At 55.4% G+C, this 14,890-nt stretch overlaps 1 protein-coding gene across 2 annotated transcripts in view; it reads right to left on the bottom strand.

The window, feature by feature from the left end:
- Positions 1–14,890, bottom strand: part of DPYSL3 (dihydropyrimidinase like 3) — a 37,344-nt gene that overhangs the window by 2,337 nt on the left and 20,117 nt on the right. For both annotated transcript variants that reach the window (XM_075441507.1, XM_075441508.1), the window contains exons 2-11: positions 14,296–14,384; positions 12,192–12,376; positions 10,997–11,161; positions 10,745–10,806; positions 10,342–10,422; positions 7,981–8,049; positions 5,483–5,603; positions 3,729–3,885; positions 857–998; positions 368–538 (exon numbers count right to left, since the gene is read on the bottom strand). In XM_075441507.1, coding sequence (XP_075297622.1) covers positions 368–538; positions 857–998; positions 3,729–3,885; positions 5,483–5,603; positions 7,981–8,049; positions 10,342–10,422; positions 10,745–10,806; positions 10,997–11,161; positions 12,192–12,376; positions 14,296–14,384 — 1,242 coding nt within the window. The remainder of the gene's footprint in view (positions 1–367; positions 539–856; positions 999–3,728; positions 3,886–5,482; positions 5,604–7,980; positions 8,050–10,341; positions 10,423–10,744; positions 10,807–10,996; positions 11,162–12,191; positions 12,377–14,295; positions 14,385–14,890) is intronic.

Raw genomic sequence — 14,890 nt, 5'->3', positions numbered from 1 at the left:
AGCATCAGAGGAGGGCCGGACCCAGGCGTGAGGTAGGGCATGAACAAAGCATGCTGGCAAAGTGAGGAAAAATTTGTACCTGGAAGAACCACCCAGACAAGGAGAAATGTGTGTCCTCACATTTGTGTGGGTCAGGCTCAGGAAAGCAACAGAGCAGGGTGAGAAAAGCCCCGCGCACAGAGCCCAGGGCTCACAGACATCCTACCCCACAGCCACCACTGGCATGGCCCGGAGCCTGGACCCAGTGCCTGCTCCTCAGAGCCCAGCGCGGCAGGGCAGTGCCGAGCTCCCAGCAGCCAGGCAGACTTTACACAGTGCTACTCGCTCCCCGCCCCCCCGCTTTCCCACAGACGAGCAGAGGGCTTACAGACTGGTGGGTTTTTGCTGTGACGATCTTCACTGCATCAGGATCCCATATAACCAGATCGCTGTCCGAGCCCACTGCTATTCGCCCTTTCCGTGGGTACAGGTTGAAGATTTTTGCAGCATTAGTGCTTGTCACAGCCACAAACTGGTTTTCATCCATCTTTCCTGTGGCCTGCTCAGACACAGAGAGAACTAAGTGCCCTTTTGGGGAAAGGGAGAGTAAGAGCCCCAGGAAGCAACAGACTCACTCCCACACAAGCCACTGATCTTGCTATGGGCACCAGACAGACCGAAAACCTGGGGCACAGCCACAGCTTGTGGCTGTTCACCCCAAACCCATGACGCTGCCTCTCCTGCTCTGGCTTGTTTTGGCTCTCGAAGCCAGCGAGGAGACGGGCAGCCTGGTGCTCAGCTCTGCGGGGGCGAGAACACGGGTGTCCAAGCTGCCTGCCAACCCTGCCCGCTCGGCCCTCCCTGGCGCGACTCTTACCACCGCCTTGTCCCAGATGACAGACATTCGCTCCTCTATGCCGTTGGTGCCTTCTGGGATCGCCGTGAAGTTGTCCTTCCCAATTGCTTTCTGTGCGGTACTGAAGGTACAGTGGGCACTCCCTGAAACCTGCAGGTCACCGCTGCGGGGTGGTGGTAACAAAAGCACCATCAGCTGTTTCACAGACAGACGGCAGCAGGGACACGAGGGACACGACCTCCTCCGGGCACAGGCGGCCCCCGGTCCAGCTCTGTTTTACTCTGCACCCCCATTTCTATGGCCCTGTCTGAAGGCTTCCACCCGACCCTGCGGCAGCCGCCTCACCGGGGACACGGGGGCAAGAGAGCTGTGCCACGCTGTGCCCCTGCTCGGGGCACTGACAGCACCCTGTGCACCAGGGGAGCCAACTGCTCAGCTCCCGGGGAGCAGCGTGGCCTTCACGTCATGCCAAAAGATGTCCTCCCGTACGAGACACCAACTTTTGCACTAACACAAAAGTAAAAGACATCTCGGGGTCTGCCTGGGAGAGCAGCCCTTGCACCACACGGGGAGGGAGAGGCCTCCCCACCCCAGGATGGTCCCCCACAGCCAGCCCCCGGGTGTACTGCCAGCCCCTGCACCCCGCGGGGCAAGTGCAGCCCTCCCCAGCCCCACGGGACCCAGCTGCAGGCAGTGCCGCCCCGGTCTCTGGGGACACGGCTGCCAGAGGGGGGTTACGGGGGGGCTGAGCCTGTGGGCTGCCCGCCACTCGCACCGCCAGCCTTCCCCCGCGAGGAGAGCAGCTCAGCGTGGCTCCAGGGCTCTGACCCGAGATGTTCCATCTGGCAGGAGCTCAGCGAAGGCTCCTCAGCCCGCGTGGACGCTCACAGCACGAGCTGCAGCAGCCGGCAGCGCAGACCGAGGAGGTGTGCTTGCCAGCGCAGGCTGGCCCAAGCTGCAGCCTCTGGCCAGGCTGCAGCACCTCTGCCCCATCACTGCTGCAAAAGCAAACGCCTCCCACAGCCACTCGCAAATCTGACAGCGGGAAGACGAGGGTCAGGACTCCGCAGAAGTAGCTCGCTCCAGGAGGCCCAGAAAAGCTTCACTGCAGTGCTCCGCAGCGGCTGCTGCCCAGGGCTGTTACCCAGAGTCTGCCCAGAATGGGTCGCCGGTCCGATGAGATGCCCTGACCCTGTCCCGCTCCTGACAACGATGGCCACCGTTCCTATGGGCAGAGCCAGCGAGCTGTGGACCGGCAGGGAAGTGGCCCAGCTGCTGCAGGGTGCTCCGGGAGCAGGGGACAGACAGCAGCCGGGAAGCCATCGCTGCTGGGCAAAGGCACAGACCAAGGCAGGCCAGCTCCTGGCATGGCCTGTGTGAGGCAAGCAGCCTCGAGCGCCTGGCAACCCGGCATCGCGGGGACCCAACGGCTCTGCTCAAGGCTGCAAATCAGCTCTAATCCACTGGTAATCTCCATCTTCCTCTGAAAATTTCTGCCATATGTCTGACTGACTGCACAGCCAGAGACCGACGCTGATGACACAACATGCTTCCTAATCTCCACCAGATTAGTCCCAGTGGAAGAAAACAAGCAATCCAACCCAGCTGGAGCCTCACAACCTCTCCTCCTGCTGCAGCCTCACAGAAAACAGTGTGGGAAAGGTGTCAGGACAGATGCTTGACTCAGAAATGCTCTTGCCTCTTCTCTGAGGTCTGGGGTAAATCTGAAGTGGAAGGGAAGGATTAGAAAGCCAGTTCAGAAGCTGGGCTCACTTTTCCCTGCCAGTCCCTAAGACCTGCACCTACTTCACACACCCAGACTGAGCAGAGGCACCTCTTGCTCCTTGACCACAGCAAAATCCAGGGTGAGCTGCATATTCAGACCCCAAATGCGCTGGTACCTCTCTTAAGCCAGCCACAGCATCTCCACCCGGGCACCACCCAGGTTTATCCTAACGTGCCCCCCTGCTGAGACCTCTTACTGACCAGCCACCCCTTGCTCATCCAGTCACAGATGTTTCCAGCATTACCTCAAAGGTCATTTCCATTTACCACCCCCGTGGTGTCAGTCGGCTCCGGGCTAACATAGACCAGCCGCCACGCGCACAGCTCAGCGCGCAAACACAGGGCGAGAGGGGCGTGCGATTCACATGCGGCACGTGGACAGGGCCAGCAACCAGCTCTGTGTCCCTGGCTGCTGTGCGTGCCTTGCCAGTGAGAGGATGGAGCATGACTGCGAAAGGTCAAAGCAAATGACTGAAGTGCTTTTATTGTTTGCTCTCTATCTTCAACAGAACCCTTCCCCACCCCCATGCCTCCAGGGAAAAAAAAACCACCTACCATCCCTGTCAGACACTCCGAGCTGCCCTTAAAGGCCTCATGCACTCTGCAGGCTGTACACTGCCCACCCGCACAGCGTGAGAAAACATCTGCTTTGCATTTGACCGATGGGCCCCCACCAGCTTGTGACACCTGTAACCCCTTCACCTTCTCCTGCACCATCGCAACCCAGGCAGCCATTCCCCACCCCACAGGTGCAGAAGGGCTTCTCCAGCTTGGCGAATGCTTTCGCTGACAAGTCTGTGTTAGCTGGTCCTCATTTCTTTGCCTTCTTCAGGGCATTTAAAATGGTTCATGACTACTTGCCCCCATATTTTTCTCATTACTGATGTCCAGCTTATGGTGCCTCCCCTGTCCTCCCTCCACTCTCTGGGATAAGCCACCACAGCTCTGAGTCAGAGCCATTTCATCAGCTAGATCATTAAATACCTGCAGGGAAGTGGTTCAGGTTGGACTAATCTCCACACTGCCTGGGTACTCCCTGACCTCTTCCTTCCCTATCAGAGTCCACTTCTTCCCACTAGCAGCACTGCCCAGCAGAGCTGCCACTCACCTGGCCAGGAGGGAGTTGATGTAGTCAGGAGTTGTTGGGTCTGGGCTCAGGGGTGGAGAGACCACAAATGCCGCAGCCTTGGCCCAGTTCTTGCTCCAGTAGTGCGTTCCGTCGGTCCCGAGACTGGCCGTGATCGGCTCACCAAACACCACATTGCCTGGAAAGGGGGACAGAAAGGATGCTGTTTTGGTGGAGCCTGGAGACATTCACTGTTCCACAGCACTACCAACAGCCTGCCATGCCCAGAGGACGCCCAGACTCGCATCGGGCTGTCCCACACTGCCTGCTTGGACCTCAGGTGCTAGGGCAGGCAGAAGGAACAGCAAGGCCCACATTGGCGTCAGGGGCGAGCTCTGCCCGCCATCACTGCAGGGCTCTCCTGCTCAAGGGCACAGATCCTACTGGCACAGCAAGCCTGGCTGGAGCATGGCATGGGAAGGCATGGCCGCAGAGCTGTGCTCCCCAGAAGACACCACAGAGACACAAACGATGCCTGCAGCCTGGCCTCCTGTGCTGGCAGAAGGCTGCTTCCCAGCCTGCCCTGCCCTGGCCACGCTCCCAGAAAGCGAGGGGCGTGCTCCCTCCGGCCCCTCCTGCCAGCACTGGTGCCCCCGCACTGCAGCATCTCACGCCGCTGACTTTCAGCCCAGGATCGACAGCCACGTCTCAGAGCTGACCGGCAGCACCGGCACATCCGGCCGGGGCCAGGCAGTTTGGTAAGAAATGACAGCCTGCAACGGGGCAGGCAGACCACAATGCAGCTGATACTGAACCCACGCCGGGCTGACGACCAAGCCTCTCACAATGTCCTCCATCGTCACCTCCTGTGCATCCCTCCTCCCTGATCCCTCCCTCGTAAATATTTACCCCGGACCCAACGCAGCCCAGGCTGGCAGAACGTCCCCATGCCCAAGGTGGAGTCGGTGCAGCTCAGCTAGCCACAGGCACCCACCGGTCACCCAGCCCAGTCCACGGACCAGCGCTGTCCCACAGCCTTGCCTGTAAAGGTGCCTCGCTCTCCCCAGACAGAGCACGGCTCCCCTGCAAGGTGGCTGTGGCAAGCAGGGCTGTTTCCAGATGGAAACCTGGGCTGGGCAGTGAACGCCGTCTTTCAAATGGTAGAGAATTACCTGTGCACACAAACACGTCTGTCCTGCCAGCGGCAGGAGCAATGGACAAGGGCATGCAGCAGCACCCGGGGTCTGGCAGGGAAGAGCTGCCCACCGGTCTCCTCGCTGACTGGCTCTTGGGGCAGAGGCACACAGCTCACTGAACACAGCTGTGGATGTGCCCACATGTGTTTGGGGAGTCCCTGTGGACCACCACCGGTGACAAATGGAGCCCCACCACCACCCGAAAAGGCACCCCTGACCCAGCACTCCAACAGGAGGACAGGGCTATATGCAGCAGCTCCGACCACCTGCACGTAGATCAGACAAGTCTCCTCAAAGAGGGCCCTTCACCGGCGCAGACAAACTGGTGTTTATAGCACTGCTCATACCTGCGACCCACGTGTCAACGTCACCTGATGTGACAACAGGAGGGGGCTCCCTGCAGCCTGGTGCAGTGTCCCCGTGCCCTTCACAAGCCAGGTAAATCCCTGAACTAACGGCTCCCCAGCAGAAGGGGAAGCACTGGACTGCTCTCGAGGCACAGTGGTGGTCTTGGCAAACAGCCACGAGGACCACTGAATTCAGCTCTCCAGGACCCCAGCAGCAACAGCAAGGCTGTGTGCAGCAGCAGCTGCCACTCACCTTTTTTTCTGGCTTGAGAGATGAGGTCAGCAGCACTTTTGCTCATCACTTTAGTCACGTAGAGAGGACAGTTGGTCTGGCTGGCAATAGTGATGGCCCGGAAGACAGCTTCTGCTTCCAGCTGGAAGAGATAATGGTGCATGGCTGCGGAGGAGCACTGGGCTGGCAGGGAACAGCCCTGCTCCTCCTGGCACACCACAGACTGCTGCTGACGCTCTGTGCCCTCGCTCTTACCCTTGACTCCCCAGGGGCAGGTTAACCAGGGAGACCCGAGGGGGAAGCTTCAGTCTCCCTCGGGCCCGGCCCAGCTCACAGGCCACAGCCGCACGATGCTCGGCAGGCGAGCGCTACCTGGACCATGCTCGGGGGCCGGCACAGAGCTGCATCTGCTGTTTTTTCCACTGCCTGGTTCCAGCTTTCCCGACAGCCAGAGAAGCCCAGGGACTGCTGCCTGTGCCCAGCAGTAAGGCTCACGGGCAGATGCCAGACAGCGATGGGTCTGCCCTTCGGACCACGCGCTGCTCCGGCTCTGCCACGGCCACATTCCATTGAGCCAGACGTCACTCTGCCTGTGGCTGGGTGCAGTGAGTGGCACTGGCAGGCTGTTCACACCAGGGTCTGCCTGTCCCGCTGACACCCGCCCCGTGTCTCACTGTCCTGCTGTTGGCAGAGGGCGGATTTCCATCACGAGGGATATCTTTGTACTATTACATCAGCCCGTGCCCAGCCTGAGCTCAGCCCCAGAGGTTCTCCAAGTGTTTGCTCTACAGTTTGGCTTCAAGCTTTGGCATGAGAAAGTTCAAAACAGAAGCCTTAAAAAGACAACGTACCAATTGGCTGGCTCCCCGGGGAGGCCAGGACTGCCTGCAGCAGCCAGCACAGTAACTGCGCGTGGGCCGGGCAACTGCCCACGCCAGCTGAGCTCTCCCGGCAGCAGAAGCAGACTGCTGCACCCAGACACATACATACCCCTACTCCTCTCGTACTTCTGCAGGCCTGTTTGCTGCACAGTGAAAAGAGGCTTTTCTCTTCTGCTTAAAGACTCTTTAAGCAGAAATTTAAACCTGAAATCATTTTTATCAGTGCACTTATGGACTTGAATAGTTGACAGGGTTTAACGCGGTCAGCAGCAAACAGAGCCATCACTGAATACCCTTCACAGCAGGTTACAATCTGGAGCAGCACCATCCTGCCCTACCAGATCACCACCATCACCTGACAAAAGAGCACATCTTCAACCCCCACTGAGGTCACTCTGGGACAGAGCAGACCCACGGAGCTATGGACCACGCTCCCAACGCTTTGCCATCAACCTGCAGGCTTTATGGGGGGTAGCAGGGTCATTTGTGCTCTACCTAACATTTTCCCCCATTCAACAATGTTTCACCAGCTTTGGATGAGAAGAACCGCAGTGCTGTCTTATGGTAACAGGACAGTTCTCAAATCCTGGCACAACCACAGCACCCCGTAATTGCGGGTTAGCTTGCCAACTGGTGGCAACGGGTCTAGAGCTGTGAAAATAAATGGCAGCTTATACACAGAGGGACTCTGATGTACTGTATTTGACAGTGAGTCTCTTTCCTGTATAGAAAAATGCTTTACAGTCTCATACTTCAAAGAGAATAAGCATTGTATTACACTAGGCAATACATGCTGTTACCAGCCATAATACAGTCAACTTCTTACACTTTCAATTTAAGCCAACTGATTTTATTTCCAGCAGACGCTGAAGTACAAATCTGTCCCTGTGCTCCCCTGCTCAGCTGTGCTGTTGTACCAAATTCCTATTGTTTTCTTCTTTCACGTGCTGTGGAAAGTTAAAAGCACCTCTCAGCAGGGAGCTGTCTCAAGAAAACCTGTCTAAAATTAGACTCAACTCAGATTAACAGACCAAACAGAAAAATACCCTGTGAGCTAAAATTAGAATTAATCAAATTAGTGTCTTGACAATGATTTGTAACCAGGAAATTCCCCCTCTCCTTCCCTCCCACTCCTTCCACCAATGGCTTTGTCTGTCTGATTTTGAAACACATTTTAGACCCTAAGCAGAGATTAGGCAGGAGGCTGGAATCTGTCTGCACTCAGACAGAAGTGAACAGTGAATTTTCAGAGGAACTACAACTCGCCATTCGATTCTTGTCGGCCTCTTACACCCACGGAGTCACCTACACAAGAGAAACATCCCCAAACAAGCCCCAAATGCTGCTACAGCCATACAGACCTTCTTGTTGGTTGATCAGTCTCTGGGAGACTCAGAAGCCCTTGTCTCTGCTAGGAGACTCCAGCCAGACTGAAAAACATTTGTCACAAACGTGCACCTCGCTCTTTCCTGAGCTGATGATGAACAAGACAGTATTGCCTGTATAAATGGATACCCGTAGATGCCAATGCACACACACACGATGCTTGCTTGGCCCCACTACACACACAAAGTCCTACAGTGTCTGTGGGTAAAGCTGTTCAGTGCAGCAAGGCTGGTACCGTCCTTTGCATCTTACCTCCTCAGGTCTGCTCAGCACGTGGCCCTCAGGGCCAGTTATTCCCATCTCCAACATCCTGGTTTGCTCCTAAGACATCAAAAGGACAGAGGGACGTTACAAGACCGTGAAACTATGAACCGTGCAGAAAAGCAGATCCCTGATTCCTCCTGTGTCAAGCCCTTATCTCGGGACTGACACCACCCCGTGCCCTGTGGGACCACCGTGCACAGCGAGAGGCTGCTGCACCCTTGAGGTGTTTGAGAGAGAAAGAGAGAGGATGTGGCAATCGGAGTGCTTGCAGGGAGCACGGACACCGACTGAAATCTCTTCAACGGAACAAGCATAATGGGGAGGAGAAAGGATACAGAGCTCCTCAGCTCCACAAACGGCACTTAGTGTTTACAGACCCTTTCCAAGGCTCTCCCTGGCTCCCCTTTTGAAAAGCAAGTAGTCTGCGCAGAAACTATTGAGAACACAATCATTAAAGACAATTAAAAAAATCTCCTTCTAAGGTTACTCCTGAGTCCCCAGTGCTGTTATTTAATCATTTGGACATCGGCAAGTGCTAAAGCCTGTCCTGTATCAACTTCTACAGAAGCTGGTGGTGTGGGGTGCTGGTTCCCGTATTAATGTTATCCCATACACTTTGCTGTTATAAGTAAGGAACGTGGGTAATTGTGTGCATGTGCACTCCGCATGTGCTGAGCTGCCTATCCCCCGTCTGTACCCTGGAGATTTCTGTTGTATTCCCTCGTTTCAAACATCTCCCTTCGACAGAGGTCAAAGGAAACATGCAGGGGGACTTTGTGGTCTGCCCTGACCAAGGCAGCCAGGGATTCTTCTGACCCCACACCTTCATCCACGTGTTGTCACTGCCTGTGGCAATGCACGTGTTTGATCCACCCAACACCTGCCCTTGACTTGCAGAAACCACGCGCAGTTGCACAACAAGCAACACTTCTCCAGAGGTGTCATGGGGCGTGAAGCGGATGCACGGCAGCAGTAACAGCAAGCCCGTAAGCAAGCAGTTTTATGCGCTTTTCCTTGTGGCTTGCAGAGTACTGAGCATATTATGGGCATTAAATAATGCCACCAATCTGTGCCAGGACTGTGTAACTCTAGCAGCGGTAACAGATGTGTTCACAGCTGTTGGAGGAGTGCATCAAAGGATGAGGCTGCACAGCAGGTAAGTGCTGCGTGTTACCTCCTCCAACACCTCTGCCACAGTGAAAGCACCAAGCAAAGACTCGACAATACTCTTCTCGTGTCTTGCTCTTCACCCACTACAAGGCACCCTCCCAACACCTACAGCACATCAGACTCTGACATCTGGAGCTCTGTTCACATCCTATTGCTGTTCAGGCCATGCATCACATCTTATCCCCTGCAACATCCCCTCCTATGTTGACCCAGCTCTGAAGAAACACGGAGTCGCCAGGACCACTGAAATGAAAATGGACTGAGATGGCGAATGGAGAGGACAAATCCTCTGCCTGCTTCCTGGGAACCCCCACCAGCAGATGACTCCAAGCACCACATATCCATGCTAACGACATGGGCCGCACACCAGCCTCTGATGTTTCAATCAGTCCTGACAGAAGGAAGCAATTCCCAGGGCTGTGAAGTGCTGCCAAGCAACAGTTTTGGGGCATTTTGTGGTTAGGCTGGTGCTGAAGGAGAGATAAACTTTAGCCAAGACATTTCCTTTGATCAGTCTCCGTTTTCACGTGAAAGAGCTATCCAGTTGTGCACTGCAGCTCTAAAATGTCCAAAGAAAAACTGACTCTTGTAGTCTGGCAGGATGCTTGCAGAATGACCTGTTAGTTCACACTCCTTCAACTCCCAAGAATAAGAGAGATAGGAAAAAACTAAGTAGTTGCAAAGCATAACTGAGCAACCTCTTCCTTGTCTTAATGAAAATCAAAACATTTGGACTTTCTCTCCTCCAGCAGCAATTACAACTCAGTGGGCCAATACAGCCTACCCACTTGAAGTCCAAACCACATCTCTCACAACATTTCCTTCGCAAATCCAGCTCCATTAGCCAGCTGCTTGCTTACAGCGGGGAGAACATTCCTCTCTTGCCGCGGCAGTTTTCAATACACTTTAACTCTCTCTGCTGATTACAAGCAAGGCTGCGTACTTGATGGCCCACTCTCTTCCATTTAGATAATTGCTAATTCACTATTTCAGACTTGCTTATGCACCATATATTCACAGCAGAATATCTTCGCAAATTTCATATTGCTGCTGAGCAGCAAACAGATAATCTTTCAGAAGACATCCACGCAGCTTTAGAGCCATTTTGTCAACACCCCACACCAAACCTGCCTGGGACAGATTTTCAGTCCCTGTACACCCAGAAGCATAGTTACTTACCTGTGCAATTATATCCCCGTTTTCAGCATGAACTTGAGCTATGGCACCCAGCTCTGCCAAGCAGCTGAATATCTCATACAGCTAAAACAGAGACAAGAAAACATTGCCATCGAGCAGCGTCGGCGCCTGGTGTGGGCGCGCCAGGACCAGCTCTGCCGTGCTGGGCAGTGGTCTCTGAAGACGCTCCCGGTGATCTCCATGCCAGACGCACACCTCCAGCCGCGGACAGGAGCCCGGCTGGCCAGCAGCATGCCCGCCATGCCCCCAGCCCAGGGCAGCCCTCCGCGGCCACCCGGGCAGAGGACAGGAGCTGCCCACTGCCCCGGCCCCCTGCGCCCAGCGCGGCCGCCGTCCCCCCCGCTGCCCCCTGCCTGACACAACCAAGACGGCAAAGGGGTCTCACCTCGGTGTTTGACATCTGGTACAAGTCCTTGTAGGCCATGTACACCATGAAGGAGTTAACTCCTGGGGGCAGAGGAGAGAGGGGTGAGGCGGGGGACAGCCCTGCTCGGGCTGCCCGCCCCACCCGAGGGCACATCGTGCCTGCGCAGAGAGGACGGACAGCCCCACCGTCACCCTCACGCCTCGCCCTGCTTCCGCCGGGACGGCCCACAGCACGGGACGCGGCTCGCTCCGGGCACGGCGGGCAGCACACCTTTCTCCTGGACCATGGCGTGCAGCTCCTGCCGGACGCGCGGGCTCCAGCGAGGGATGTCCACGTGCAGCGCGTAGTCACAGCAGGCCTTCCCGTCTGCCCACTCCCGCCACCGCTCCAGGGCCTCCGCCAGGCTGGACTCGGGGTCCGGCACCGCGTGGTCCACTGCAGAGGCACAGCGGGGCACGGGTTGGGCAAGGGCCCCTCGCCGGGCCACCCCACCACGGCCCTGCTAGCTGCCGGGCATCTCCGCTATCCTGGGGTCAGCTCCGAAGCAGTCCCCATCACCTCCGCAACATGCCTGGCCTCCTCCAAGTGCATTTATCGGCAGGGAAGCACACAGAGCCTTTGCTTAACGGCCCCTGGCAGAGCACCAGGAGCTTTCACAGGCCTCTGCTGAGAAATCAGCTGGGCGCTGAAGGGCTTGTGCTTCCTCACCCCACTCCCACCCCATTAACACACAGCCTCCTCCCACCCTGCAGTACTAATGCACCTTTTACTGCCCACCAAGTAATCCCCACGCCCTGCCACAGCCCCTTTCACACAACTTATTTTTTTGGCCTATGGGACAAGGAGAACTGGTGGGGGCAGGGTAAGAAGCCCAGTCCTTCACTGGAAGGCTCAGCAGTTGCCCGCGCACCCCAGGAAACCCCACTGTGCACACAGCTGTGACCACTGCACAGCAGTAAAACCCGGACCTCAAACCTGGGTGCAGCCATGGCCTTCGCCAGGGAAAGACCTCAAAATTCCCTTTCCTTTTTCGTCAGCACCGTTTATTTCCGAGCAGCGTGGGATGCCAGGACAATGATCTGTTCCTCTGCTCAGAGTCATCTGAGCATCATGCTGCCCTATTTTTATTTAACAGGGAAAAAAGTTATGCCATTGCTCCTTTTTGAGGGTCCCGGAGCACCAGCAGCTGCAGACAATGAAGCACTGCAGAACACAGGATCTACAAGGGCAAGAGGTCCCATACAAACGACCTGCCCCACCACTTCGTTATTACTAAGGATCCCAAAGATTCATCCCAATCCTCACCCCCTAGACTGCACCGATAGAGATCACAGAAAAGATGAGCACACTGTCATGGACCTTTAAAACAAATAAGACTGAGAAAATCAAAGAGAAGAAGAAATAACTGGGCAATGTTCCACAAGTGCTGGGGCTGTCATGTACAGGAGCTGCCTGCTGCACTCACTGATCATGGTGGTTCCACCAGCCAGGGCCGCCTTCGTTCCTTGGAAGAAATCATCCACAGCTGTCATCCCCTTGTATGGCATCTGCAGGCGAGTGTGGACATCGATTCCTCCAGGGATCACCATCTTCCCATTGGCTTCTATGGTTTTGACCCCTCCAGGGACAATCAGATTGTCTCCAATCTGCCTGATGAGATCACACCAAGATGGTGAGCCATACACGAATGAAATCCAGCCTCAACACAGCCAATGCAAAGTTCAGCAGGGGAGCGGCCAGGTCAGCTCCCCCCGCCAGCAGCAAGTCCCCACTCCTTCCCACACCCACACCTCGGCTTGCAGGATCCAGAGGAGTGAAACCACCTTGCTCCGCAGCAAAACACAGGATTGTCCGGCGTGCTAAAACCTGCGATTTGCACAGTCTGGGCGTGCCTGCCATCTGTCCCACCGCTCTGCTGGTGTCTACGATGGCACCCGCTGTCTGGGCAGGCCCTGGGCTGGGGTCGCTGGGGAGGATGGTCTGATGGGCGCGCAGGTCTCTGCAGCGTATGGCGAGAAGCTGCCTGGGACACTTCACACCCCACAGACTCATGAGTCAGGCTTCTGCAATCGTTTCCAGCGCAGAAGTCCTACCTGTTCACCCAGGATGCATGCTCACCGAGCCCGACACCAGCCCTGCTTCCAGTAAGCTGCACCCTTAATCTCTCCTCTCCCCCGTCCTTCTCCCCACCTCAAGTAAGATCAAGTCTGAGGCTTACTGACGAAGAAAGATGATTTCCCAGCGTAATGCCAGCTGCTAGGCCAGCTCAGGGCTCATCGGGGACCCGTGATGCTGCTCACAGGACACAGTCCCAAGGGTAAAGGGAAGCCTCCCTCCGGGGAGCTGGGGACAGCTCACAACATGCGCAGCGTGGCTGCCCGCACAGCCTGGGAGCACTGGGCTCACGCTCTTCCCAAGGAGCGGAGACAGAGCGCTCCCCTCCCAGGACCCCCTTCTCACGCTGTCCCCTTCGTGCCCCCAAAGCACACTTCTGCTGTCAGCAGGGCCACGCTGTAGTGAAGGCAGCTAAACTCCCAAGCACCTAAAAATATCTTCTGAAAACAGAATCATAGAATCATAGGTTGGAAAAGACCTCTAACATCATCAAGTCCAACCATCCACCCAACACCACCATGCCTACTAAACCATATCCCAAAGTGCCACATCTACATGTTTTTTAAACACCTCCAGGGATGGTGACTCAACGACCTCCCTGGGCAGACTGTTCCAATGTCTGACCACTCTTTCAGTAAAGAAATTTTTCCTAATATCTAATCTAAACCTCCCCTGACGCAACTTGAGGCCATTGCCTCTTGTCCTATCGCTAGTCACCTAGGAGAAGAGACCAACACCTGCCTCACTACAACCTCCTTTCAGGTAGTTGTAGAGAGCAACAAGGTCCCCCCTCAGCCTCCTCTTCTTCAGCCCCAGCTCCCTCAGCCGCTCCTCATAAGACTTGTTCTCCAGACCCCTCACCAGCCTCATTGCCCTTCACTGGACACACTCCAGTGCCTCAATGTCCTTCTTGTAGTGAGGGGCCCAAAACTGAACACAGCATTCGAGGTGCGGCCTTTAAACAACGGAGTTTTTACTGCACCTCTGAAAAACACATGGAAGAGCTGGGGGGACCCAGAGGTTTGCCTGCAATTCCTCGAAATCTCAAGGACGCAGCTGACCCGCAGCACAGCACTGTCCTTGTTAGTGCTAACAAATGGGATCTTGTGTAGGGTCATTCATGCTAACACTGTAACACAGGGCAGAACAGGAGTCAAAGATCAGTCTTGGTAGTGGTGCAACCAGGTACAGCTTTGCTGTACAATGGATGCTGTGTCATAAAGTCACCAGCCCAACTGCAACTCAGTCGCTGGGGGTACCGTGTAAACATGCCAGGCCATCAGACGTGCTCACACACGCTGCAGAGAGCTGAGCCGCTAACCGGAGCAGGCTATCAAGTTTTGTTGGCTGGCAAGTTGGACACAGACTACACCCACAAAAAGCCAGTAACCATCCAACCTGAAGCTGATTTTAGCGGAGATGGAGATAACACGCTATAGAAGTCCCGTACTTACTTTATGAGGCCATCCTCCATGTAAATGTCAGCATAGAATGACTGGTCATCGTTGACTATCCTCCCTCCTTTAATAAGGAGACGATCACTCTGCCAAGGGAAGAACACAGCAGCTGTCAGCAGCAGGCAATACACGGTCTTCTCAGCAGCCCATACAGTGCCGTTCTTGGGTACTCTCCTACTGCATCAGACAGCTCAACCCAACAGTCAGTGCCGCAGAAAGTTCACATCTGTACCAACACTTGAAACAACAGGACAAGAGCAAAGATTTAAAAAATCATACCCATAGGGCTGTTTCTGAATGGAGCAGGTGCTGCCAGAAACACCATCAAGGCAGAATGAGTACAAAGGAGAGGCACTGGAGACACAGCAAATACACTTCCAGAAAATACAGACAGAAGTCAAAAGCTTCCTACACCAGGTCATTATGCACACAAATCTGCAGGGAGCACAAGCCACGTATCAGGATTTAGAGCAAGCCTGTACCAAGGGCACGTCCTTAAATCTTACCCAAATACCATGCAAAATAAGTTGCAGTTGTATCTCTCAACTTACATCTCTCTCATCTGTTACCACCTTGCAAAGACCACCAACAG

This window comes from Opisthocomus hoazin, chromosome 22, assembly GCF_030867145.1.
Source record: "Opisthocomus hoazin isolate bOpiHoa1 chromosome 22, bOpiHoa1.hap1, whole genome shotgun sequence".
Taxonomy (NCBI): Eukaryota; Metazoa; Chordata; class Aves; order Opisthocomiformes; family Opisthocomidae; genus Opisthocomus; species Opisthocomus hoazin.
Note: the sequence above shows the minus strand (reverse complement) of the source record. Positions and strands in the feature narration are given on the sequence as shown.